This window comes from Canis lupus, chromosome 7, assembly GCF_003254725.2.
Source record: "Canis lupus dingo isolate Sandy chromosome 7, ASM325472v2, whole genome shotgun sequence".
Lineage (NCBI taxonomy): Eukaryota > Metazoa > Chordata > Mammalia > Carnivora > Canidae > Canis > Canis lupus.
The window spans coordinates 42326839-42352378 of record NC_064249.1 but is presented as its reverse complement, the minus strand read 5'-3'; the positions used below and the strand labels follow the sequence as shown (position 1 = coordinate 42352378).

At 54.4% G+C, this 25540-nt stretch overlaps 1 protein-coding gene across 7 annotated transcripts in view; it reads right to left on the bottom strand.

The window, feature by feature from the left end:
- KCNN3 (potassium calcium-activated channel subfamily N member 3) overlaps positions 1-25540 on the bottom strand; it is a 133071-nt gene that overhangs the window by 13880 nt on the left and 93651 nt on the right. For all 7 annotated transcript variants that reach the window (XM_035719125.2, XM_025431047.3, XM_035719123.2 and 4 more), the window contains 2 exons: positions 13676-13817; positions 7161-7271 (listed from right to left, as the gene is read on the bottom strand). In XM_035719125.2, coding sequence (XP_035575018.1) covers positions 7161-7271; positions 13676-13817 — 253 coding nt within the window. The remainder of the gene's footprint in view (positions 1-7160; positions 7272-13675; positions 13818-25540) is intronic.

Genomic DNA, 25540 nt, shown 5'->3' with positions numbered 1-25540 from the left:
TCCTTTCCCAAATGGCCAAAAACATTTACACTGTAATTTTACCCATAAATGTAATTGGCTTAAAACTGAAATTATTTCAAAGCAGTGTCTGAAAATCAGTGAAGATACTTAGGTGTGAAGCCAACGCTGTGTCCTCGCCAAGGCTGGCGCCTCTGTGTGCGCAGCCACCACGCTCTATGCCATGTGACGCTAACTGCCGTCGACATGGAAACCGCTGATCTCACGGGCTCCCGGCTGAGCGGGGCCGTATCGATGGCATCCAGATGGCACAGGACAGAGTTTTAATCCAAACACAGACGTCTTTGGCAGTTAGTAACAAGAGCCAGAGGAAACGTTTCTTATTAAGCACAAGCCGAACAGATTTTTGATGAACTGTTCCCGTTTCTGCATGCCATGCAAACTGGCACAGGCCCGCAGGCCCAGGGCCTGGTGTCCGTGGAACAGCCCAGGAGAGACCGGGTTCCTAGCCAGAAAAGATTTTAGTGAAACTGGGGAGTACAGGCCCACTTCGTCAGGCTGACATCACAGATGGGACATTGTTAAAATGCGGAGGCGTGTGGGAAGCTAGGAAGCATTGTTTCACAGGCTGATAACTTTTGTGTGTGTGTGTTTTAAAAATTTATTACCAAGGCTGGATTATATTTTTCACTGGCGCTGAAGTGATGTTTTTAAAAGAACAGCCAGCTAAGTCTTCTCAGAAATGTCTAAGTGACATAAACACTGCTTTTTTTGTTCAGTAAAAATCCGCTGTGAAAATGGTTTTCGATCCCTTAATGGCTCACTTCTGGTGCTTCTTCACCCGGCAGGAAGCCGTGGTGGGTCCAGGTGAGCAGCGGAGGCGGGGCAGGTGGGGTCTGACCACAGCCAGACTGGACAGGAGCCTCCCAGACAAGGGACGCTCAGGACGGCCCCCCACTGCCCCACTCTCTCTGCCCACGTCCCCTGAGGTGGGAACTCTTTGGTTTTCCCGGGTGCTTAGCCTGCAAGGACGGCCTCACAGAAAAATGGAAGAAAACCCCTCTCAGCTTTTAGGATGATTGGCAGAGTCCCCGCTGCCCACAGAGCCCCCGCTGCCCACATGTCTGCTCCGGGAGGCTGGCAGAGCTGCGCAAGGTGGTGCTGGTGGGTAGCAAATGGGTGAAACTGGAAAGCCTGCAGGTCATGCTCATTATTGCAGTTACTGAGCAGGTTAGGGATAAATGCATAGTTATCAAGAGAGAGAGAGAAATCCATCCCCTACAGTTGTTGTCCGGAGGCATGAAGGAGGAGATCCCTGATGCGGATGGTGTGCCGGCCACAATCTGGGTTCCTCTCGCACCTCTCAGGTCCTCCTCCCCATAAACTCACCAGGCAGCAGCTAGGATGATCCCCATTTTACAGACGAACAAACCGAGACACAGAGTGACACCGTGACATTACGAACGGTAAACTGAGCCAAAGTGGATTTCTGTGCTCCATAAACCATGCACACACACACACACACACACGAATTCTGCACACAGTCCAGACCCCTGTGTAAAATAGGAGGACACGGTGTCCAGGACAGGTCGTGAGCGCCAGAGTCCCGCAGCTGGCTGAGGGCAAAGTCCGAACGGGAGCCGGGGCCAAGAAGAACATACGGTTTCCGTGCGGTCTGCAGCTCCTCCTGACTAGGCTTCATCTCCACACAAATACCGTTTTCTGTTTCCCAGGATCAAGGGTCAAGGAATTGGAAAAACATTCGCAATTCGTTTTCACTCATCAGGGCCCACACTTGGCCACATAACGGAGGCAAGGAGTCCAGGCCCCACGGCGCCCTCAGCCCGAGTGGGAGCCTGGGAAGTCACGGCACAGCCGGGTAGCCGCAGCGACTTTGTGGGTTTGGGCAGGAGGCCCGTGTCTTCGGGAAGGCACGAGGCTTGGTGCCGCTTCGGGACTGACAGCTAACCGCCTGGCACAAAGCTACGTGAATCAGTGTCTGCAGGAGGAAAGGAAACAGCCCTATAGCCGCACTATGCCCTCTGATGCTGACAGTACATGCTGCAACCAGGGCTCCCTCTGGTCATGGGGCTGAGGGCTTTGACCACAGTCCAGGTGGGAGCCGGTGAGGTCGTGTACCCCTCCTGGGGTTCGCTGAGCTCCTGAGGCGGTGGGGTGGGCAGCAGGGCTCAGGAGCCTGAGGACTCTTCACACGGTCCTGTCTGCTCTTCTGTTCCCCAAGCAGACATGCACACAGCTGATGGCTTGCCAGGGTCCCCATGTTCTGCTTCCAGCCTGGCAGGGGCCAGAGAATGGGCTCGGTGACCCTCACACTTTAGGAGCTGCTCTGAGGTTCCCAGGTCCTGGGCAAGGAAGCAGCCCAACCTCCATCTCTGTCTGGCAGGTAGCAGCTGTGGCAGCTGACACCTGCTGAGGGACTACAATGTGCTGGGCTCCGTGTTTACAGTCTCATTAGCCCTCGGAGAAGCCGCACAAAAGGGGTGGAATTGTTATCTCCTCTTTGGCACAGAGCCTGCCCACGGGCCCTGTACCTCACGGCCGCTCCATGGGTGTCCCTGGCTGCATGTGAGTGTTCCCTGCTCCCTCCAAAGAAAACAGCACAGAACACACTTGTCTGTCACTGGAGCTCCTGACTCAGTCACCATGCTGCAGCCTGCTCTGGCCATCCCTCTGCCAGTGTGAGCTCCTGCCCAGTATTGCCAAGGGCGGTCAGCTGCAGGAGGACATGGGACAGCCTACAACAGGAGCCTGCCCTGTTCCCCCTCGTACCCCCTTGTGAAGCCTCAGGGAGCCCTCTGGTGACCCTCCAGGGAAGAAGTCACCAGTATCCCCAGTAGCTGCCAGAAAGCTCCCTGGGAGGGGGACGGGAGAGGACACAGAGCAGGCCTGGGGAGTGGCTGTGACAGGAATAAGTCCCAGGAGCCTCCCAGCTTGGATCTAGGGGAGCCGAGGGCTGGTGAGCATCACGGTCCAAAACCCTGTGGGTCCGTCCTGTCTGGAGTCTGTTAGGGATAGAACTGGGTGGGGCCTCTCTCTTCCCTGCCAGCTCCACTGCCCCCTCACCCCAACCCACAGACTTCCTGCTGGCTTCCTTTCCTCTCTCCGTCCAGTGCAGTCCTGTCCACGCCCCACTCAGCTTTCTGTGCCTGCACCTGGAAGCCACCTCAATGCTTGGAACTGGCTTCTGCCCCATGGCCAGCAGGAGCCTGGGCCGGGCCCTGAGGCAGGGTGGGTTTCTGGGGGTGGTCTCTGGCATTTACAGTTCCTTGCCCCGTGCAACCTGGTGAAGGGTGGTACTCAGTTGTCCGGGGCCATCCACATGATATCCAGCTGGTGTGGAGGCAGACTGGCTTTCCCACACGCAGGCCTGGGACCCTCACCACCATGCCCAGTTCTCAGGAGCTGATCGCTCTAGGAAACCCTCAGGGTTGTGGCTGGGCCATATGCAGGCCTGAGAATATGCAGCCACCCTAGCTTGGACACAGTTTGCTGTTGCACACCCACACTTGCCCGTCTCTGGATCTGAGACTCGTCCCTGAGATTTCCCTCCAGCTCAGAAGCTCAGTGTTTGTAGGACTCTTACTAAAGAGAACCTGTCCCCAATCTGTCCAGAGCTCTGTGACCGAGACCATTTATGGGCACTCTCTGGGGAGGATTAGTATTTGGTAACTGGTCAATCGATTACTGGGTAAGTTTTGAAGAGATTAAGATCTGTGATGAGTAAATCCTTGAATTTGCTGCTGGAAGAAAAGGGTTTTTTTCCAGCAGGATTTGATAAAACTTTCACATATGCTCATAAATGAAAGAAAAGGTTTCTTTAGCCCTGATCAGTAGGTCCAAGGAAGGGTAAGGGTGTGAGTGGGTGGTGGGTGATATGTTCACAGCTAAGTCTTGGAGCCTAAGGGGCCCCACAGGGAAGGAAGCAAAGCACAGGAAGACTGGGGTCAGGAGGCCATGACAGGACATGTGATGGCATTCAGTGTGGTGAGCGGAGACCCGGAGAAGCTGGTGTGCGGGGACAGGCAGGGCAGGGTCGGAGAGCAGGCTCGGGAGCTGCTCAGGCCCTGTGGGTCCAGAGCACACAAGAGTCCCCAAGGCCATAAGTTCCCAGCCTGGAGACCAGGGAAGTCAGAGGGAAGGAACAGGGGTAGGAAAGACAGGGTTTTCTTTTGGTTTCACTCATTGACCTCGTGGGGAAATGTGCTCAGATAAAGTATTTGGGGCAAGAACCCCTTATGGCAATGATAAGAAGACACGACCCCCAGCTAGCGGTGCATGTGGTGCCACCTGAGGTCCCACATGGAGAGCCAACCCAGGAAATAGAACCCTCGTGTCCGTGCTGCTCTGTGGGCCACGTGTCTGTGGGCATCCCGCCCTGCCTTCTGGAAAGAAGAGGTGCTCTCCGAGGGCAGGAACCACCAGCACCCACCGTGGTGTCCCTGGAGCAGAACATGGCATCCAGCAGTGATCTGGGGATGGGTATGTTTAGTCACATAAAACAGAGGGATGGGGACATGGGGCATCGTGTGGGGGCAAAAACAAGGTCCAGTATCTCTTTTATGGCTCCTGTGTGTGGCTTCTGCAGCCCAGCAGGCAGCCAAAGGGGACCGTTCTGGAGTAAAAGCTCCTGCGTGATTGTCTGACTGCTGCGAATGCAGGAAGACATTGCCCTGGACTTGACAAGCCAACCGAGGGACAGAAGGAAAGCTGTGGACCCAGGAAAACCAGAAACTGAGTCCCTGCGCTGCAACACCAGCCCCTCTCTGCTCACACAGGAAACACACAAACCCATGTGACTCTAACGGCCAAAGCAGGGCTGCAGCCTTTACGGCAGCATCCGACCAGCAGGACAGACGAACACCAAAGTCTGAGAGTTTTTATGATGAATAATTACAATGCTTCTCTCTCTGTCTTTGCTTAGGTGTTTAAAGAATTAAGTTTGCGAAATTTGTCCTAACAGAATGCTTTTCTCTTGAGATACACTAATGTCAGCTCCTGAGAAGTTGGCGACGATGCCACAGTGAGTTCCTGCGTGACTGGGTCTTTCTCTGGTGCTTCACTAAGCTGTCACAAGAGGCTGTGCTCACCACTGCTGGGCCCCAGGCACGGAGGGGATGGGGACCGAGCTGTGGGCCCTAGAGAGCAACTCCCTCAGGAGGGCTGAGCCCAGCGCTCACGAATTCACCGGCACCTTCCTTCCAACCAAGGTTCTGGAGAAGAACCTCTGGAAGCTTTGAGAATCCTTGATCTGTAAAAGCCGCGTTGCATAATTGGTCTCGGGGAAAAGACATTAAAGGGACATTTTGGCAGATTTATGTGTTCGCAGAAAAGTGAGATATATGAGTTGAAAAGATACCTGGCGCTCACAGATGAGCCAAAGATATTTGTTGATTTGGTTTTCAGACCTACTTTTCAAAAAGTAAGTGGCCTTGAGCAGGATTTATAGGATTATTTTTGAACGATGGAAACTGGTGACCACGGGGTGCACTCCTTCCACAATCAGACTACAGACACTGTTTATTTTCCTGTCCTGTAAGAGAACCGGCTTTCCTTGGCTTTGTTTCCCTCTACAATCTGACTCATGGGTGGAAAATGGAGGAAGCGTGGGAATGGCATGAAATATAAAGTATATCTTGGTTTCACAAAGCAGGGCCGAACAAGTGTGCATGTGTCTGCTGTAAGGAAACAGCTTCCGGGAAGGTGCTAAAGACAGAGCCATGCGCCCTCACCTCTGCCTTGGTGCCCACAGGTGTCCCCACCACTTTAATAATTTGCTCAGTGCTGAGCTGGACTTGCATGCATATCGGATGGCTGATGGGAACTGTTGGGTCACAGTGTTCTGGGTAAATCCCACACGGAAAGCTGCAGGAACAGCCTCAGTTCTGCCACCTTGGTGCTAAATGACGCTGTCTGTTGGACAGCAGACAGCTGGGCCACAATGTGCCATGTCCAGCCTCCTGAACATCAACGAGGCTAGGATATTTGCCTGGGCCCATTCCTTTTCACGCCTGCGGAGCCTCTTCAAAGAATCCAATATGTGTAATCAAAGACCAGACAATCAAACCCCATAAATAATTCTGCTGAGAAGCGCAGAGCCTCAGCAACTGCTGGCCACCCGGGCTGCCCGCCTGCCACTGGCTCTCCTCCTGCCCCTGACTCTGTTGCCAACACCGTTTTCCTGCAACAGTTACCACAGAATATTTTCTCCAGTGTTCAAAAACCAGCATCTGGTTGCTTGTGAGTCCCCGAACACTTAAGTCCCAAATGAGGAAGACTGGCCTCAGCAGCCCAGACCCCAGCATAGGGTTGATGCTCCTCTCAGAAAGAGGAGTCTTGCAAGAAATCCTCTTGCTGACCTTTGTTTGGCTTGCAGCTCTAGAGCATTCTCCATAAGCCAGTCATTAAGGAGCAGCTCCTGCTCTGCTCTTCTGGCTCTACCCCTGGAAGGACCTGTTTTTGTCTCTTCTCCGGCAGCCTTTTCATCCCGGACAGTTCAGCAGGTGGCAGACATCCAGCAGCTGACCCCTCTCCCCATTCTAGCACGTCTCCACTGTTCCTCCTCCTTTACCACAAGTGAGAACCATTATCCGGAAGCCTCAAAGGGGGATTGGATGATGACACTTTGATGAACATCATTTAAAAATGTGGGCTCTGCTGTGATGATCATCTTTAATGGTTTTTTAAAAAGAATTGGATTTAGACATAATACCATTTTTAAGACTCTACTGGCCTTCCTGAGGCACCTGGCTGGCTCTGTTAGAAGAGCAAGCGACTCTCAATCTCAGGGTTGTGAGTTCAAGTTCCACATTGGGTGCAGAGATGACTTAAATCAAACTTAAAAAAAAAAAAAAAAGACAAGACTCTACTGCCCTTCCTAATGTTGTCTGAGCCTAAACAAAAACGCTGCCTCTCGATGGGTGATTGGTTCAGTGCCCTTTGGGGAGAGGGTGGGGTTACACCACCCAAAGCTATTGATTCAATTATCAGGAAAATTATTTGGTTGCCTGAACCACATGGTGATTTGGTAGAGGATGGGAGCCCAGGATGCGGAGACATTGCGCCCCCTAGATGCAGGCCATTCACAAGCGCCTGGGCTCCCTTGGCCCCTCTCCCGCCCCCAGTGAGAACCAGGGGGCTGTTTCCTTGTCATCGGCTCCCACGTTAAAACAGTGGTGTTTTACCCGTTTGGTGAGCTGAGTGTCCATCATGAAGTTGTGAACGTGCTTCTCTGCTTTGGTGAGTTCCAGCTTCCGGGCCACCACTGCCACCACGAGGGCAGTGCAGCCTGCACCCTGAGGGGAGACAGCACATGTGAGTACAGGGCAAGGTGAGCAGAAGACTGGGGGGCTCCAGGAGTGGATGCTCACCCTGATTGCCGCCCCCCGCCCCCACTCCCCACTGCCCTGGGAGGAGCTGCGGTGTCTTCGTTCTGGGACTGATCTCCCTCAGGGACCGAGTCTCCCCAGGATCAGCCGGTGGCTCATGGGGCAGGTGGGGCTGTGGCTCTGGGGACTTGAAACTAGTAGACAACCCCCCGGGCACCACAGGGCCACACAGGCGGGTCTGGGCAGCGGGCCCTCTTGCCCCCTTGAGAAGCCGAGCCCACTGGGGGCTCCAGACCCTGGGCCAGGAAGAGGGCAGAGCTCGGTGGCACCAGAGCAGGGCAGACACAGCTCCTGCCATGCAGAGTTTTCCTGGAATTATCTAACCGAGGCACAGTCCACCCTGACTTGCACCCCAGGGGAACACGGGGGGCATGAGCTCTGGGACAGCACTTGTTCCACACCCGGGTCTTTGTACCCAGAAGTCTGGGCTGTGACTCAGCACCAGAAGCCAGCTCCTCCTCAGCTCCTGCAGGGACTCCCCCTGCAGACACCTTGGGGACACAAGGCTCCCACCTTAGACCACAGCTTATGGGAGCCTGCAGAGCCCCAGCATTTCCCCGAGGCCCGTCCTGATTCTGCGGGGCGTACGGGGGTCCCACACGGGTCCCACAGAAGCTTCTCATTGGGCTGGCTGCAAGCCTGACCATCGGGGAAATGAGCACAGCACCACACGTTCCCACCTCCCCCCAAACAGAACCCTGCACAGCCCTGCACATCCTGCTTCCCTTCTGCTGGTGAGCTCAGGGACCCAGAGGTCTGTGCTCTGCTCACCCCTCTGCTGGGGTAGAAGTTAGTCCTGCCCTCACCCTGCCCTGCCTCACCCCTGCCTCACCCTGCTCTGCCCTCACCTTGCCCTGCCTTGCCCCTGCCTCACCTTGCCCTGCCCCTGCCATCACCCTGCCCCTGCCGTCACCCTGCCCTGCCTCGCCCCTGCCTCACCCTGCTCTGCCCTCACCTTGCCCTGCCTTGCCCCTGCCTCACCTTGCCCTGCCCCTGCTGTCACCCTGCCCCTGCCCTCACCATGCCCTGCCTCGCCCCTGCCTCACCCTGCTCTGCCCCTGCCCTCACCCTGCCCTGCCCCTGCCTCGCCCTGCCCCACCCCTGCCTTGCCCTGCTCTGCCCCTGCCCTCACCCTGTCCTGCCTCCTTCCTGTCTCCCTCTGCCCTGCCCCACCCCACCCTGCTCTTGCCCTCCCCCTGCCTCACCCTCGCCTTGCCTTCACCCTGCCCTTGCTCTGCCCTGCACACTGGACTGGATGGCCCTGCCTTCCCTCACAGAAGAGAGGAATAGTCTGAGACTCTAGATGCCAAACTGTAACTGCAGTTGCCAAAAGCCTGGGTTTGCACTTTAGGTCCCAGGACTAAAGGGCTCCATCAGTGATGTCTTTGGCTCATCAGTCTAACAGAATGGGTTAGAAACAGAAATTGGTGTTTTCAAAGGCACACAATCTATACTGCAGTATACTCCATCTCTAGCACGAGCTGGAAGGACTGAGTCTGTGAACTTCTCTGACCTCACCTTCCCCTCTTGTTCAGAGGGGGGCTGTGTTTTCTTGGCATCTGTGACTGGCAGAAGACTGTGCCCAATTTTCAAGGGATATGTATGGAATGTTGGATCCTTGGTCTATAGCTGTCATTGATTCAATCAAGCCTCCTCAAGCAAAAAATAGATTAAAAGAAGCTATCCTAGAGGGAAGAGGTGTGTTCCATTTCCCCTCAACCAGACCTAGTATGATCCCTCTCCCTCACAGGGAGTTCTGAATGTACTTTGGCTCAAAGCCCAAACAGAGGGACATATCACAGTGTTAAAAATGGGTCATGAGAAGCAGGGGCCATCCCCAGGCTCTGTTCTCCATCACCTCTCCAGGGCCCGGAGAGCTCCATTCCTGTCACCTCTGAAAGGGAGGGTGTGAGGGGAGTAGAGGAGGGGGTCCCCCACTCATCACACTGGGGATCCCACCAAAGGTCACTCATGCACCATCTTGGATGGCCAGGGTCCAGATGGAGTGTCACTGGCTCTCGCCGTGGCTCACAGCCCCACTGTTTGAATGCAGGGAACTTCTAATCAGAAGCCAGTGTTTTTGCTAAGGAACCATCTATTTTATAAGATAAAGATAAACTTCTGCATGGAAGCAGGAGGGTGGACTAGATTACATTTTCAATTTCTTTTGACTTAAAGATGCCAAGACTCCCTTGTGGATATTTCTCTGGAGGATGCTGGGCTCTTAACCACTAAGTCTAACTTGAATAGATAGCACTGAATACTCTCAACTTTATTTTCTTTTAGAAAAATCCATCATCTGGATGTAATTAGGGAAGTCGCCAACAATAAAGCCTCACTTGGTCATTTCCATTAAGAAGCAACCTTGTGAAGATGGGGTCAGAAAGTAGTGGGCAGCGTGCTGCAGTCCAGACTGCTGGTACAGTGTGCATGTGAGAAAGCAGGAGAGACGGGGGGTGGGGGTGGGTTGGGAGTAGAAGGGGCGCATATCGAGAACACAAGAGGGCACAGAGAGCAGACAGGGCACACACTCCAGCTGTAGCCTGAACAGCCAGGGTGGAGCCAGGGAGGAGGGAAAGACTTGGTGACAGGGTTCAGGGAGGAGCAGGCAAGACTTGAGGCAGAAGGTCATGGTCAAGGGGCATCTGGGCAGCTCAGTTCATTGAATGGCCCACCTCTTAATTTTGGCTCAGGTCGTGGGATCTGTGCTCAGCGGGGTGTCTGCTTGAGATTTTCTCTCTCTCTGTCTCAAATAAATAAATAAATTGAGAGAGAGACAGACAGAGAGAGACAGAGATAGTGAGAGCATGCACAAGCAGGGGGAGAGGCAGAGGGAGAGGGAGAAGCAGGCTCCCCCCTGAGCAGGGAGCCCAACATGGGGCTCAATCCCAGGACCCTGAGATCATGACCTGAGCTGAAGGCAGACAATTTACTGACTGAGCCCCCCAGGGGCCCCAATAAATAAATCTTTTTTTTTTTTTTTTTTTTAAAGAAGGTAATGGTCAATTTTGACTCTTTGGTGGAGATGAAGGATGCACTAAGGAAGCCAGTTCCCCTGCCGTGTGCTTCCATAGGTGGTCTGATGATCACCTGTGTTCCTCTGGGACAGTGGCCCTCTCTCCAGGTGAGGTACCAGTGGGCAGGGCTGTGTCACAGCTGAGACAGGGCAGAGGGGCACGTTAGGGAGACCTCATGGAGCAGACAGGGGCAAGCAGCTGCCGGCATGACCCCTGTGGGGTCTCACTACAGAGCAAAGCCATGATTCAGACTTTTGCCTTAAAATGTGCCCCATCCATGGGATCCCTGGGTGGCGCAGCAGTTTGGCGCCTGCCTTTGGCCCAGAGCGCGATCCTGGAGACCCGGGATCGAGTCCCACATCAGGCTCCCAGTGCATGGAGCCTGCTTCTCCCTCTGCCTGTGTCTCTGCCTCTCTCTCTCTGTCTGTGACTATCATAAATAAATTTAAAAAAAAATTAAAAAAAAAATGTGCCCCATCCTGAGTCACCGATGACACCTGCTGTGCTCCTGGTCTGCCCGGGCCAGCTCCTTCTTGCAAGGAAGGGGCCCATGGGGAGCAGGAGAAGGGAGCAGCCTGGGGCCAAGGAACTGCCAAATCATCTACAGCTTTGGTCCTCCCTCTTCTTGATTTCCAGAAACATTTTCCAGTGGGGAAAACCTTGGAATCTGGAAAAACAAGTATCCCAAGGCGGGAGGGATGAGGCGTTCTTAACTAAAGAGGCATAAAATAAAATAAGGCATAAATGATGGTGACAAATGGAGGAGGGAGGCCTGGAGGCTGGATTCTGCTCCTGCAGCAGACTCCATGTAACCGCTGGTGTGAAAGCAAACGGTGTTTCAGGGAGCAGCTCCTCTTCCCAAGCTGATGTCCTGCTGAGCCTCCTGGCAGAGCCATGGTCACCTCTCCCTCACCTTCCTTTGCAGTCGCAGAGCATCTCCCCAGGCCCAGCTCAGCGTCCCCAGCTTTTACCTGTTTTCATCTCCAAACTCAGGAAGGGTTTGGAGCACAGGGCCAGTGCTGCCCAGCATCCTGAGATGGGGCTCCTACCCTGGCCCTGGGGGCCCCAAGCTCTCAAGCCCTGCGGGCGCTGCCCATTTTAGCTCTGGGGACTCTGATTGTGACCCTCTCCTGGTCTTTAGGGAAAGGAGCGGACAGACAGAGCTGCTGCTGTGGCCCAACCCCTGAACGCACTGGGTCTGGCCCAATAACCTGCACGTTGTTCAGACAATTACATACCCTGCTTAATGGTTGATAATTACACGGTTTCTGGGACTACCAGGAGAAAACAATGATTAAGACTATTTACAGCCCCTCCCCCATGGGCCCCTCTGGGTGTCAGGTGTCCATGGCAACCACAGGGTTGGGGCATGGGGAGCCCTACCTGTAGTGGGGGGCACTGACCTTGAGGGGTAGGTCAGGAGGCAAGGGAGAGGAGGGGAGGGGAGGGGAGGGGAAGGGAAGGAAGCAGGGGAGAGGAGAGAGGGCGGCAGGGGAGGGGCAGGAGGGTGGCTGGCAGAGAAACCCTCACAAGAATGACTCAGCTAGAAAAGTCACATCTGTTAGAAAATTGCCAGCGGGGTTCTTCCTGAGCTGACTGACCTGAGGGCTGCCACTGATGTGATCCTGGGGTGAAGCGCCTACAAAGATGCACACAGATTTACGCATGCATGCACCGTGGAAGGGCCTGGGCAGTGGTTTTGATATGGGAGGGTTGGCCCCTCCTCACCGGCCCTCTTGCCCCCATCACTCCTCCCTCTAGAGAACAGCTCTCCCAGCAGGCGCCGCAGACCCCTCCCCCCATAAGGGGCAGGCTAGGGAGGGAAGGATCCCGGGCACTGCCCATCTGGGGCCTTCCTGGATGGGGCACTGCTCCATGTGCAGGGGCCCGAGGGTGGGGGGTATCTATGGTAACAGGTCGCCCAGGGGTCTTTGCTCACCTGGCTAAGAGCTGGTCCTGAGGCACAGCCCAGGCCCGGGAGCCTCTAGGATGGGGAGGTGCTGGCCTTCTGCAGCATCTCACTCCTCTCTCGAAGTTAGGATCATTGCCTAGTGTGTGTTGGCAGCTGGACTGGAGCCAGACAGACTCCCACTGCGGAAGGGAGGTGTGTGTTCTAAGGCTTCCACTTGCCCAGGGTTTCCCAGGCCCTGCTCAGCCTTCTGCTTAACTGCTGCTCCGGGCCTGCTTGCTACCATGCACCTGTACCAGGCTCTGGGGGGAAGGGGGTGCAAGGGGAGGGCTGCAGGGGGTAGAGGCTGCAGGGGGAGGGGCTGCAGGGGGAGGGACTCCAGGGGGAAGGGCTGCAGGGGGGAGGGGCTACGGGGGTAGAGGGCTTCAGGGGGAGGAGCTTTAGGGGGGAGGGCTCCAGGTAGAAGAGCCTAGGGCTATGTCCAGGTAGGAAATGACTGTGCTGGTTCTCCTGCTCTGTTCTGAGGGGTCCACACTCGCACTCAGCCTCTTTGTCACCAAGATCAGTGCCAGAAGGGCCACTGGGCTATGGGGGGGGGCACCCCCCACTCCTGGAAAGGATTTAATGCCCTTTTTGCTGCAGGAATGAATCATTCTCTTTCAGAGGGAAAAGTCTGAGGGGCACCAGAAGGAAAGAATGGTCACCCACGTGCATGGGTGCAAGAGCCTCCCCTGGGGAGGGCTGTGGTGCCCTCGGGACCTGGAGCAGAGCTGCAGGGCTGCGCATGCCCACACCCCACAGCAGCCACCCTGGCTTCACAGCGCGCTCTCCCCTCTGAGCCTCAGGTTTCTTTCCCAAAAAGTGGTTCCAGGGGACTGTCTGGCGAGCAGCAAGGCCCAGCCCCACGGGCATCTGGCCAGTGCGCGGAGTTGGGGCACTGGGGCCTGTGGCCCCTCCCTGCTGCCAGCCCTGCCCTCTGGCCCCACCACAGCCAAGGGAGAGCACAGGGTCCGGGGGTCCGCCTCTGTGACCTCCAGCAAAACCTTCTCAGACATGGTGCCAAATCTGTGGGGTCCCAGGGCAGAAAGGAGGACAGTTAACTGCCAGCCCTGATGCTTCCTGGGGGCAAGCAAACACTGGCGGGGGGTGCGTGTTGGGGGTGCAGGGTCATGGCCCGGCACATCTTGGGGGGCCCTGAAGAGGCCCTTACGTATCCAGCACCGGAACATATTCCTGTGTTAGAGGAGGAAACTAGGCCTGTGAGCAGCATACGCCCTCCCCTGTGCGGGCGCCTGGCCTGGCAGACCCCTGGGCACCTCCACAAAGGCTCCACTCCTCGTAGCATCAGAGGGAGGGCGGGGGGCCAGGCGAAGGCAGGTACTCACCATGATGCCCGTGAGCAGACAGACACCCTTCCCACAGTACGTGTGGGGCACCATGTCCCCGTAACCAATGGACAGGAATGTGATGGAGATGAGCCACATGGCGCCCAGGAAGTTGCTGGTGACGTCCTGCTGGTCGTGGTACCTGCCGAGGGGGAGACAGGACTTAGTTGCAGGAACTAAGGCCTGTGGGGGTGAAGGCGGTAGGAGAACCCGGACAAAGAAGGAGACGGGTCTTTGCTGCAGTGTAGACAGCAGGTGCCGGTGACCAAGGTGTCAGGACTCTGCCAGGCCTGAGCCTGAGGCGGCCCTGGTGCCAGACGCAGCCAGCTGCTCCCAGAGGCACAGCATACTCTAGATGCTCTTTGAGCGTGAGAAAAACAGCTTTGGATGAGATGATACAGGAATAAAGTTTAGATGTTCCCTGCCCAGTGACGGCCCGAGCGTCTGTGGATGTGACTGATCTGAAATCACAGGCTCCTGACCATTCCTATAAGACGGCCAAGTGGTCCCCAGGGCATAGACGGAGGTGGCAGCAGTGTTGCTCTCTTGGAGCTCTTTCCAGGGGGTGCTGGCCTCTCTGCAGAGGGATGGTCTCCCTTCTGAGCTGGATGGGTTCCCTGCTGTACGAGGGGCCAGCTGGACTGCTGCTGCCCTGTCCCCTCTGCCTGGGGCCAATTGTGCCCATCCTTTCCCTGCCTCCTCTCATCCCCACACTCCAAGCCCACTGTGTGCCAGGCTCTGTGCCAAGTGCTGACATACAAAGACGGATAGGACATGGCCCCTGCCCACAGCTTGGGAGAGGGCTGGTGAATATGCACACATTTGCACAAGTAGGTGGATGAGGCGCTTCCCTAACTGGAAAGAAAGGGCAGTGACCTTGACCCAAATGTGGGCAGGTTAGTCAGAGACTGGTCTCCAGGCAGGCCAGGAGGAAGGGTGTTCGGGCAGAGGAAACATCCTTATGAAAGGCTGGGGCTCAGCGGGCGTGTGGCAGTGGGCCTGGTTACACTTGGGGTGGCAGGACTGGTGAAGGTGTGTCCTTCCTCAGCATGTTCGCTCACAGGATCCACCTAAACCACACACCAGGGACTCTGCAGGATTCTATAACAGCTAGCATGTGGAGGTGAGATTGCCAGGTGGGAAGAGGCCAGAAGGTGCCAGGAGGGAGGTGCAGGGGCAGCCTCCATTACCACCGGAGCCCAGCCCGAGCAGAGTCCAGGGAGCACGTCGGTGGTGGGCTGTCCAACCCCAGCCTGAGGCCTGTATCAGCAACCAGACGTGGGTGCATTAGCCTTGCAAAGCTGTGTGCACAAGGCCAGGCGAGCCCAGAACTCCAGGGAAGAACAGGCGTCCCCTCCAGAGCTCTGCTGTAAGATGCCCCGCCTGCCCCCTCCTGTCTGCCCCACCTGCCCTCTCCTGCAGGCACTCTGGTTCCTGCCTTCTCCTTCTGTGTCTGATCGTCAGGCCATGCAGGACAGCGACGGGCAGGTGTGCCCACTTGGATGCCCAAGACAGAGCATGCCCTGCTCCTGCCCAGGCATACCCCCTCCTGCATGCTGCTCGACAGTTGCCATGGTGGCAGGCCCTGAGCTAGGGCCTGCGCTGGGCTGGCAGTGGGGAAGTCTTCCAGGAAGGTGGTAGACTTCGGAGTCTGTGGAGCAGCCGGTACCAGTGACAGACTGCATGTGGGGCATGCTTAAAAACAGCGCCACACTGCAAGCCCGCAATGTATACACAAATGTTGTGCACTTGTACAGAGTCAAGGTCACCAGATGGTCCTGAAATCTCAAGTCGGGTCTGAGGACAGCGAGGCTAGGGCGCAGGGCAGAGGGGATGTGAGCCTGTGGCCTCTGGCTCCAGCTCCACCTCAAGTGGCTCCAAGCTGCGGGCAAGTGACCAAACTGTGGACCCCAGCTTCCTGATCTGCCGATGGGAGGGCGTCGCCCACCAGCAGCACCAGCCCAGTGCTGGCGGTGGTCATCGTCGAGGGGCTGGTGTTGTCAGTCTGAGAAACAGCTACTGAAAGATCAGAGGGAGAGATTACAAGTTCAGGGGCGGAGTGCCAACCGAGGAGTGATGAGCCATCCACAAGTCTGGGCTGCAGCGCTCTTTGATGCAGAGCTGAAGGAAGGTACCGAAGGGCTGAATCCTTGGATGCAGAAGGGACACAAGGCGCTGAATGTCTGACAGACTCTTCCAGCAGCCGCCTATAAGAGTGAAGGTCTGAGAGGCCCGAGGACGTGCAATGAAGAGCCCAGGATACCGACTGTGGGGTCTGGATTTAATCTGCAGCCTGTCTTCTGCCGATGTTACTGGCATTGCCATGCTCGTGGGTCTTCATGGTCTCCCTCTCCTTGCAAACCCAAGGCTTAACCCAGTGTTGCTAGCTGCTCGGCAGCCCTCGGGACCTGGGTCTCCTGCTCATGCAGGAGTGGCCTCCAAGAGGAAGAAACAGAGCTCCGAGAGGGTATCAGCAGAAGGCAGCTGTCTTGTCGTCACCTTGATGTTCCACTTACTGTTTTATTTTTCTCCAGATTCCCTTTAAATTCTCATGGGTTTCTTTTTCATTCACACATACAGCCCTATGGGTGCTAACAGTGTGTGCTGGGGTTGAAGCAGGCTTCAAGGATGCCATTCACTCATGGCTTGTCACATGTGAGTGCAGTCTTCTTTGGGGGGCACGAAATCACCCACTGCCCCGCATGCAGCCCAGCAGGCAGGCATTCAGGAACCTCTGCAGGTCCGGGAACCCGGGGACTGAGGGCCAGGAGGGTGGGCAGAAGCAGTTTCCAAACCTTTTCACCGTTTTACAGCAGTTTACCCTGGTTACAAATCCATATATTCGTGTCATGCTACTTTTTGCCACAGAGAATTTTTTGGAGAACCATGTTCTTTTCAAGGGACAAGGAGGAAAAGTGTCTTTTTTTAGTATTAATTTATTATTAGGGTGTGGACTATTTTTTTTCACTTTTTAATATTATGAAAGAAATTATACAGGCAACCATGTGACACTTGATGGCAAATTAAACACATATGCTCCTCAGACCCTTCCCCATGGCAGACAAGCAAGTGTCCCCAGAAACCTGAGGGTCTCTACTGTGAAAGACACAGACCAAGGCAGTGAAACCAAGAAACAGTCCTTTTGATCCCATGCAGACTGTTGGCAAGAAGCAGCTCGTGGGGACCCCGGGAAACGTGAGGCAATGCTGCACAAGGGGGCCTTTCTGGAAGGGCTGGGGGGGTGGTCAACGGAGGGCCTCCCAAAAGGCAGAGATGGAAATATGAGAAAATCACTGAACCCATCTACTAATTCAAATAATAATAGTTTCAGAAAGAGAATTGGAAGAAACAAGGAAGAGGAGAGAAGTAATCATTAAAGAAGTCATTTACAAATTTTTCCAGAGGGGATCCCTGAGTGGCTCAGCGGTTTGGCGCCTGCCTTTGGCCCAGGGCGCGATCCTGGGGTCCCAGGATCGAGTCCCACATCAGGCTCCTGGCATGGAGCCTCCTTTTCCCTCTGCCTGTGTCTCTGCCCCCGCCCCTCTATCATGAATAAGTAAATCTTACAAAAAAAATTTTCCAGAACTGAAAGACCTAAGTATCTAGATCGAGGGCCCCCTGTCAGCAGAGTGGATGGAAAGACTCACACTGAGGTACAGTATTGCGAAATTTCAGAGCATTGAGGGGAAAGGAAAGGAGCCATGAGGCTTCCAGAGCCAGTGAGGGAGGGAGGGGAGAAAAAGGGAGGGAGGGGGAGGTCAAACACAATGAATCAGAACTCGGGTAACTGGACCTGCTGACAGCAATGCTGGAAGCCAGCAGGGCCATGGAAGAAAGGTCTCAAAATTCTGGAGGGAAATCCTTCCCAAACCAGCTGGGGTATCAGTTAAATGTGCAGGCAAAGTGAGCACATTTTCAGATGTGCAGGACTCTCAGGGATTTGCATCCTCTGCACTTTTCACACGAAGCCACAGGAAGCTGTGTCAGCAGAATGAAGGAGTGATCCAAGAAGGAGGGAGCTCTGAGATGGATGGAGGGAGGGAGACCCAGCAGGAGGGAGGCCTCAGGGAACAGTGGGCAGGGGCACGGGGCCCAGGGGGACAGGGCCTGGTGGTCCTTGGATGCCAGCTGAGTGCCAGCCTGGAGCAGGTCAAAGGCCCTGGGAGACATTTCTCCAAGAAGACAAAACTGACAAAAAGTCGAATGTGTCTGAAGGTCCTGAGAAAAGGTTGGAGAGCTGCCAGAACGTGGATATGAATTAGTGAGAAATATGCAGAGACTGAGCAGATGAACAGACCAGGTCACAACCAGGAGAAACAGGAGGTTCTGCAGGAGAGGCGTCACCGTGCTTTACCGAAGGCACACATATGAGCAGAGTTAAGAGAGTGTTGGCCGGTGATCTCAGACCAGGATCAGGAGAGGCTAGTGAGGGTGACCAGAGGAGGTCTAGGGGGCCAGGAGGGGCACAGGGAGGGCAGGGGCCACATCCTCACCTCCCACATGGAAAGCGAGCAGATAAGAGACTTGTGCCACTGAGAGACGGGGAGGTGTATGCGAAAATTAACAAGCACCAGGCCATCGGAGTACCCACTCTGGAGGAGGGCAACAAATAGCCCAGAACAACTGACCCTAAAACGCATCCTTCTATAATTTCCATGATATCAAACATAAAACCAAACCTAAGAGAAAAAAAAACAAATATGCACATAACGTGAAATTAACTATGAAACATCGGAAGGAACAGGTGTCACTGAGCTCACTGTGCAGGCGGCCTGTGGGAAAGCCGGGTGCCTCCTCTGCATTCTGAACCCCGTGTCCCCATGGGCGCACCCACCCACACAGCACACAGTTTGGCCTTGCCTGCTCCAAGTCACACTCCAAGAGGGCAGTCCCCTTCCTCTTCCTTCACGTGCGTGTGTCATCCCCTCCTTCTGAGCGCAGGCTGGGCCTGCAGCTTGTTTCTAACAAATGGAAGGTGGTGGAGGTGACAGATGATAAAAAGACCACAGCCTCTGTCTCAGGTGATCCCTACCTCGGGAGAAGCCGCTTGCCCTGCCAGGAGGTGACCTGGCGAAGAGGCCTGGGTGACAAGAAGCCACAACCTGCCCACAGCGTGGGCCTGGAAGCAGAGGCCCTCCCCCTCCACCCTTGAGGCTAAAGAGGAAGCCACAGCCCAGCCCACAGCTGACTACAACCTCAAGAGAGACCCAGAGCCAGGGTGCCCTTTCAGGCTGCCCCTGAATTCCCGACCTTTAGCAACCATGAGATAGGAAACATCTGCCATTGGCAGCTGCTCACTTACAGGACAACTCGTCACACAGCAACAGGTGACTGGCATTGGGGGCTCTTCTGTGAGCTGTGCTCTTGCACGCAGCATATGTGTGATCTGTGTGGTCACTGTGCTTCCTGTCCCATCCGCGATGCAGTGTGCTCAGTCACCTACTGACAAACAATGGGTGCTCTCCAGGTTTGTCCTCTGGCGAGCACTACTGCTATTGCCATCCTCAACCATAGTTCCTGGCGCATCATCTTAGAGAATCTATGGGGACATGCACCCAACGCTGGGTTTGCTGGTTTTTAGGGCATGTACATCCTTAACTTCATTAGGAAAGGCCACATGACTTTCCAAAATGGCAGCACCATGAGGCTGCTGCCAGCTGTAGACTACAAGTCCTGCTGCTCCATGTCCTCATTGATACTCACCATCATCTGAGTTAAGTTTTGCTAAACTAGTGGGTAAACTGGTCCCTCACCATGCTTTTACTCAGCATTTTTCTGGTGAAACCTTGAGTATCCTTTCATTTGTTTATGGGTCATGTTTCCTCTTCTATGGAGTATCATTCCTGACTTCTGCCCATTTTTCTATTGCTTTGTTTTTGTCTGTTTTTCTTTTTGTTTCTTTTATATTCTAGATGAGAACTGTGTCAGTTTTTATGTATTGAAAATTCTTTTTTCAGTTTGTGTCTGTCTTTTTATTTTCTTTGTAGTACTTTTGATGACTAGAAGTTTTAAATTGTACCACAGCTGAATTTATCATCCTGTTCACGTATAGCCAGTGACATATAATTTTTAAAGAAATACTTCCCTATGTGCAGTTATGAGATGTTTAAATGTTTCTGAATACTGAATATTGCCTTCCACACTTTAAGTCTTTAATTCACCTGGAATTGATTTTGCATATGGTGTGAGGTAGGGATATGCTTTCCTTCCTCTCCTGTGGGTAGCCAATCATCCTGGGCCCATCCTGCCCCCCCCCCCACCTCTGTCCTATGGATTCAACACAGAAGTAACGCAGCTTCTGAGCTCTCTATTCTGTTCCATCAGCCTGCATTTCACCCCTGTGGTTCCTTTATACACCTCTTTGCAGCCCGTTCTGCACATGTTCTCGGAGCTTCACGCAGAACAGGTGCTCAGTACGTATCTGTGGAATGACTGTAGCTGGCTTGTTACTTTTCTGTCTCCGTGGGGAAGTGGTGCTTGCTCTATGAGTTCAGTGAAGCATGTTAGGGAGACTCTAGCTGCTCTCTTCAGCAGGTAAAGTTTTGTCATCTGCTGAATTCCTTGGGCTCAGAGTCAGTTCTCACCATTATAGTGAGCTCAGCTCCATGGCAATGGCTGTGACTTGACTCTTTCCACATGGATCTTAGTGATCTGATGGCTCTAGTCATTCATCCTGGGTCTGGTTTGTTTGCTGGAGATTTTTAGGGATCAAGCTAAGTATGTTGCCTTGTCCTCACCTCCCAGTCATTGGCCAGCTTCACACAGTCAGACCCCAGCCCACTGAGCTGTGGACCCTGGCTTGTTAAACTCTCCAACAAAAACGCCAACAACATGTACCCATCAACCCCTTGAACTGACCCACTGATGGGCTTGGAGACCTTTGGTGCCTCCCTTCTCAGAAGCCTGCTCTTTGGCATTGGCAGGGCTGGCTGTCCTGGTTTCCTCCTGCTCTCCCTCTGCCCATCCTTCTTGGCTCCTCCATCTGGCCTCCTCTCCAGCGTTCTCTGCTGCATGCTCACCTTGTGCTCCCACCAGGCCCGCCACTATCCTCACTGACCCTTCTCAGGGACCCTTCAAGACCCAGCTCAAATCTCACCAGCCCCACCCAGCCAGAGTGAGCCTTTGCCTCTAATCCCACACCACCTGGTGTTTGCACTGTCTGCACGCTGCCTGCAGGCAGCCTGTGTAGGACACCCCAGGTTGTCATGGCAGGAATGCACTGGCTGGGCAGCCAGGCTGCCGGGGTTTGAATCTGGGTTTTGCCCCTTAGTTTCTGCATGACCTTGTCCTCAGTTTTCCTATCTGTAAAAGGGGATAACTGTACAATGCATACAGAGTTATTGTTGAGGCTGAATGAGTGGATATTTCCAAATGGAACAGCACCTGGCACCCAGTCACACTAAAAGTGTTGGCTATTGAGCTATTACCATCTTGTGTAAGTCCAGCCTTATCACAGGGGAAGAACGCAAGATCTGGAGCTGGATGCCTGCCTTTCAACTCCTGTCCTATAGATTTCCTTAGGATGGACTTACATCCTAGGATTCCTGGACTTACATCTTGTGTAAGTTTAGCCTTATCACAGGGAAGAACGCAAGATCTGGAGCAGGATGCCTGCCTTTCAACTCCTGTCCTATGGATTTCCTTTTCTACTTTCCTCCCTCAGAAAGTAAGACTTGTTCTTGACCTGGAACAAAGCACTTTACTATCTCAGAATCAGTTTGATCTTCAGGGAAGCCGAGTGTCATGTGTCCCTGACCATCTCACGGGTTGTGGGGAGGAGTCAGTACGGAAGGGCTTTGTCAAACTCAGACGTAGGATACGTGTCCCATCCCATACAGGTGTGACATTGCCTGTTGATGAGCACCCCCCACCCCATCTCTTCCCATCAGATTCCCCCCACCCCCAGGGCCCTTCCCATCCGGGACCCCTGCTACCCAGGCTAATCCCACCAGGACCCATCCAGCTCTGGGCTCATTGCACCCTGGTCCCTTCCCCCAGAACTTCTCCCACAGAGACCTCACTTTCCAGCCACCCACCCTGAGCTCCTCCCACTCTGCCCCTCCCACCGGGGGACCCGTCCCACCCTGAGCTCCTCCCACCTGGGCTCCTCCCACTCTGAGTTCCTTCTACTCTGGCCCCTCCCACCGGGGCCCCTCCCACCTGGGACTCAAGCCCGGGGGACTGGGGCATCCAGGAGAACAGGTGCACTGCCCCGCCAGACAAAGGTGCCCCTCCCAGGTTCTATTCGCCGCTGCCCCACTGCTCTGGATCGATCACTGCCCCTTCGCTCTGGGGTGATTTGCAGTTTGGACTCCTTATCTCTATCAATCCCATCTGCTCCATCTGCAAAATATGCCCGGAATCAGCCAGTCCCTCTGTCCCTACAGCTGCCCCTCACCTGGTCCAGGCTTATCCTCTCACCAGGACTATCACAGCCATCCCCCAACTGATCTGCTTCGGCCTACGCGACCCCCACCCACCACCCCACTAAGCAGCCAGGGGGTCCCTTCAGAAAGTAAGACAGACCCCATCACCTCTCTGCTCAGAAATTCCCAAATCTCTCAGAACAAAAGCCAAAGTCCTTCTGGGGCCCAGGACGACCTGTCTGACCCCAGAGTCCAGGAGCCACCTCCTCATCACTGGGCTCTTGCCACCTGGTGTCTGCACCAATGCTCAAGGACGCAGCTTTACTCCTGCCTCCAGCTTTGGTCCTCCCCATCCCTCTTCCCCAGAAGGTGCTGCCTCAATGGTTTCAGGTCAGCCTCTCAGCAGGGCTTCCCTATCCACCCCCAGCATGACTGCACTACTGCCCCGCCCCTCCCTGTCCCCATGCACAAACTCTTCCCCGCCCCCACCTCATACATACTGGGCTAATTCTTGTATTTATTGACCGTTGGCCCCATAAGAATGGAAACCTCAGGGACAGGACGTTCTGTACTTTGCTGCTGTGTTTCTAGCACTCGAATGAATGAATAAACGATCCCACTTTGTCTTTATCACAAGCCAGCAGGACAAGGTTGCAGGACAGGGGCTCCTACCCCGATGTGATCGCAAAGCAGTGAGGAACCCAAGAGAGCAACTGGCCAAACCAGCTTCTCAGAGAAGACAGTGAAAAGCTGACCCTAAGAATGGCAGCTGCAGTGAGCAGGGGCAGGGTGGGGTAGGTGGCAGTATCTGGGTGCCTGGGCTGGGCCTCCAGCTCTGGCAGCACAGCACCTGCTCGGCCCCGCCAGTGGGACAGTGGCCAGGAGGCTCTGCACTTGCCCCATAGCAGCCACTGTGAGCAAGCCCTCATGCTCTGACTCTGAGGAGGAGCTCTCATGAACTCTGGGCTTTACTCCTACCCCTGCCTCTGCCTCTGTCCAGACTGTCCACACCATCAACTCATTATCCAGCACCCTTAGAAGGCTAGGGGTGTGATCCAGCTTCGGGGGGAATCCCCGCCGTGTTCCAAGGGTACTCCACGAGCCTTGGTTCGGAGGCTCTGAGACATGCTTGCAGGGTGGGACAGAGCCACTGACGTGAAGTCAGGTAAACAGTGAGTGGCTGATGGGCCACGCTACCTGTTGTGGCTGCAGGTGAATTCACATCCAAGCAAAGAAAAAAAATAATAAAGTTCTTTCTTTTCTTAGAAACAATTTCCCTAATAAACATCTTGAAATGTGAAATAAACGGCCTTGGGGACACAGGCTGTCCCGAGCCTGCCAGCCCTCATGCCCAGGGTGGTGTGCTCACTAGTCACTCTGCTTTATCAATGTGGCTACTGTCCTAGTTTTTAAGAGTTGGCTTGAATTTAGGAAAGGAAGGGTGCTTCCTTCTACCTGGTAATTCAGGGCAGCAGCTCTGGATCTTTCCAAAGCAAATCTAATCTTTTCTTTCGAGCCCCAAGAGCTACCAGCATTGGGTGCAAGGCCTCCACTTATTTTTAAAATGGGAGAGGGATGCCTGGGTGGCTCAGTGGTTAAGCGGCTGCCTTCAGCCCAGGGTATGATCCTGGAGACCCAGGATCGAGTCCCACATCGGGCTTCCTGCATGGACCCTGCTTCTCCCTCTGCCTCTGCCTCTCTTTCTGTGTGTCTCTCGTGGATAAATAAATAAATAAAATCTTTTTAAAAATAAAAATAAAAATAAAATAAAATGGGAGAAACCCACCACCAGCCCAAAGCACGACAGCTGCAACAAACCAGCTACAATGTGCCACCACACAGACACGGCTTGTTTCCCCTCTGTGGACACAGTTTGATGTGGATTTTCTCACAGATGTGTGGGCACGCATGTCTCCTCTGGTAGTTTTCTGTGCAGACTTTCACCAAACATGGAAGACTCAGGACATCAGGCTGGTGTCACATGTGGATGCAACTTCTCTTGACAAGCCGTGGTGGGACGTCTGAGCAAGGACGCCCAGCTCAGCTTTCTTCCATGTGCATTTCTCATCCCTTGGGTCTCTTCCTCCCCGCATTCTGTTTGTCCAGCTTCTCCAGTCTGCAAATGGAGGCAGCATTCCTTCCACAGGCTGCTTCCTTCACAAAGGGGAGCACTGTCAGCCTCTCTGAATGGCTATTAAATTAAAAACCAGATGGCTCATCTGGCAGATCCTTCTGAGTCAGTTTCTCTATTTGCAATGTTTTCTTTCTTATTAAAAAATATTTCCATGTTTCCTGATTTGGAAATGTTTAATAAAAATGCATGAAAATGGAGAAAAACAATATGCTTGGAAGGAGCACTTTAGCATGGGAAGCACGTCTTGCAGGGTGGCTGGAGGTGGAGCACGGAGAGGGCACAGGGTGCACATCCCAGCCACTTCTCTGGCTCCCTTCTGTAAGACAAACGTCTCTCAAGGGGTCACGTTGATGGTCGAGTGCAAGGCCCTGCTCGGTGCCCGGTGCATGTCTGGGGCTTGCTGAGTGAGTCCCTGTAGCCGATGGCTACAAATGAGCCCCTGCCACGTGCCAGGCTGGGCACCTGCTTCATGAAACATACTTTCCCATGAAGAAGGCTGACGCAAAAGCAAAAAAGGCCAAGTAGCAAGTGAGACAAGCACTGGGGATGGCACGGCATGGTGCACCTGGCGGGGACTCTCTAGGACAGGACCCTGAGGCCACCCGGGGCAAGTAGTGGGGAGGTGAGGTGGGAGGGGCCTCCAGGTAGAGGAGAGGCAGGGCAGATAGTCACCAGCCTGGACGTGGAGGAGTGGAGCCCGTGAGGTGTTGGCACCTCTGGCCTGTCTGCTGGGCCACCTGCAGCCCGGGCCCTGTTTCCCTCTTTCCCTCCCCACTGCTTCTGAGGTTCAAGGTTTGAGGTTCCTCTGGAGACTCTGCACTCCAGCTTCTCCCTCATCCTCTCTCTCTCTTCTCCATCACCTCCCACCATGGGCTCTCATGGTGCATGTGCTCTTGGGTTCACCCTTCTGCATGGCCTGAGCCAGCCCAGGAGGCCAGGGTCTTGGGGAGTGACACTCCAACCCGGCCTCGCTGCCCTCCTGCTGTGGGCCCCAGGCCCTCATTCAGCTCCGCCGACCTGGGTGGCCACATGTGAGCGTCCACTCCTGGTCAAGGCTTGCCTCGACATCTACCATCCATCAGCGCTAACTTGGAAGCAAAGTTCTGACTTCTTCACTCACAGAGACAAGAATCCCAACGGTTGGGATTCTCGTAAGGCATTTCCTCCAAGAACTTAGAGGTGGTCTGTTTCTCATCTCATTTTATTTCTGGGACACTTTCTGTGAGGTAGGTAGGACTGCATATATAGCTCTATCTTACAAGATAGGAATAATCATTACTGTTTGTCAAGTGTGGCCACATGCAACATTATCTCAGTTAACCTTCATGATAATGAGTTTTGGATCGTCATTTCCTGTTTTCTTGA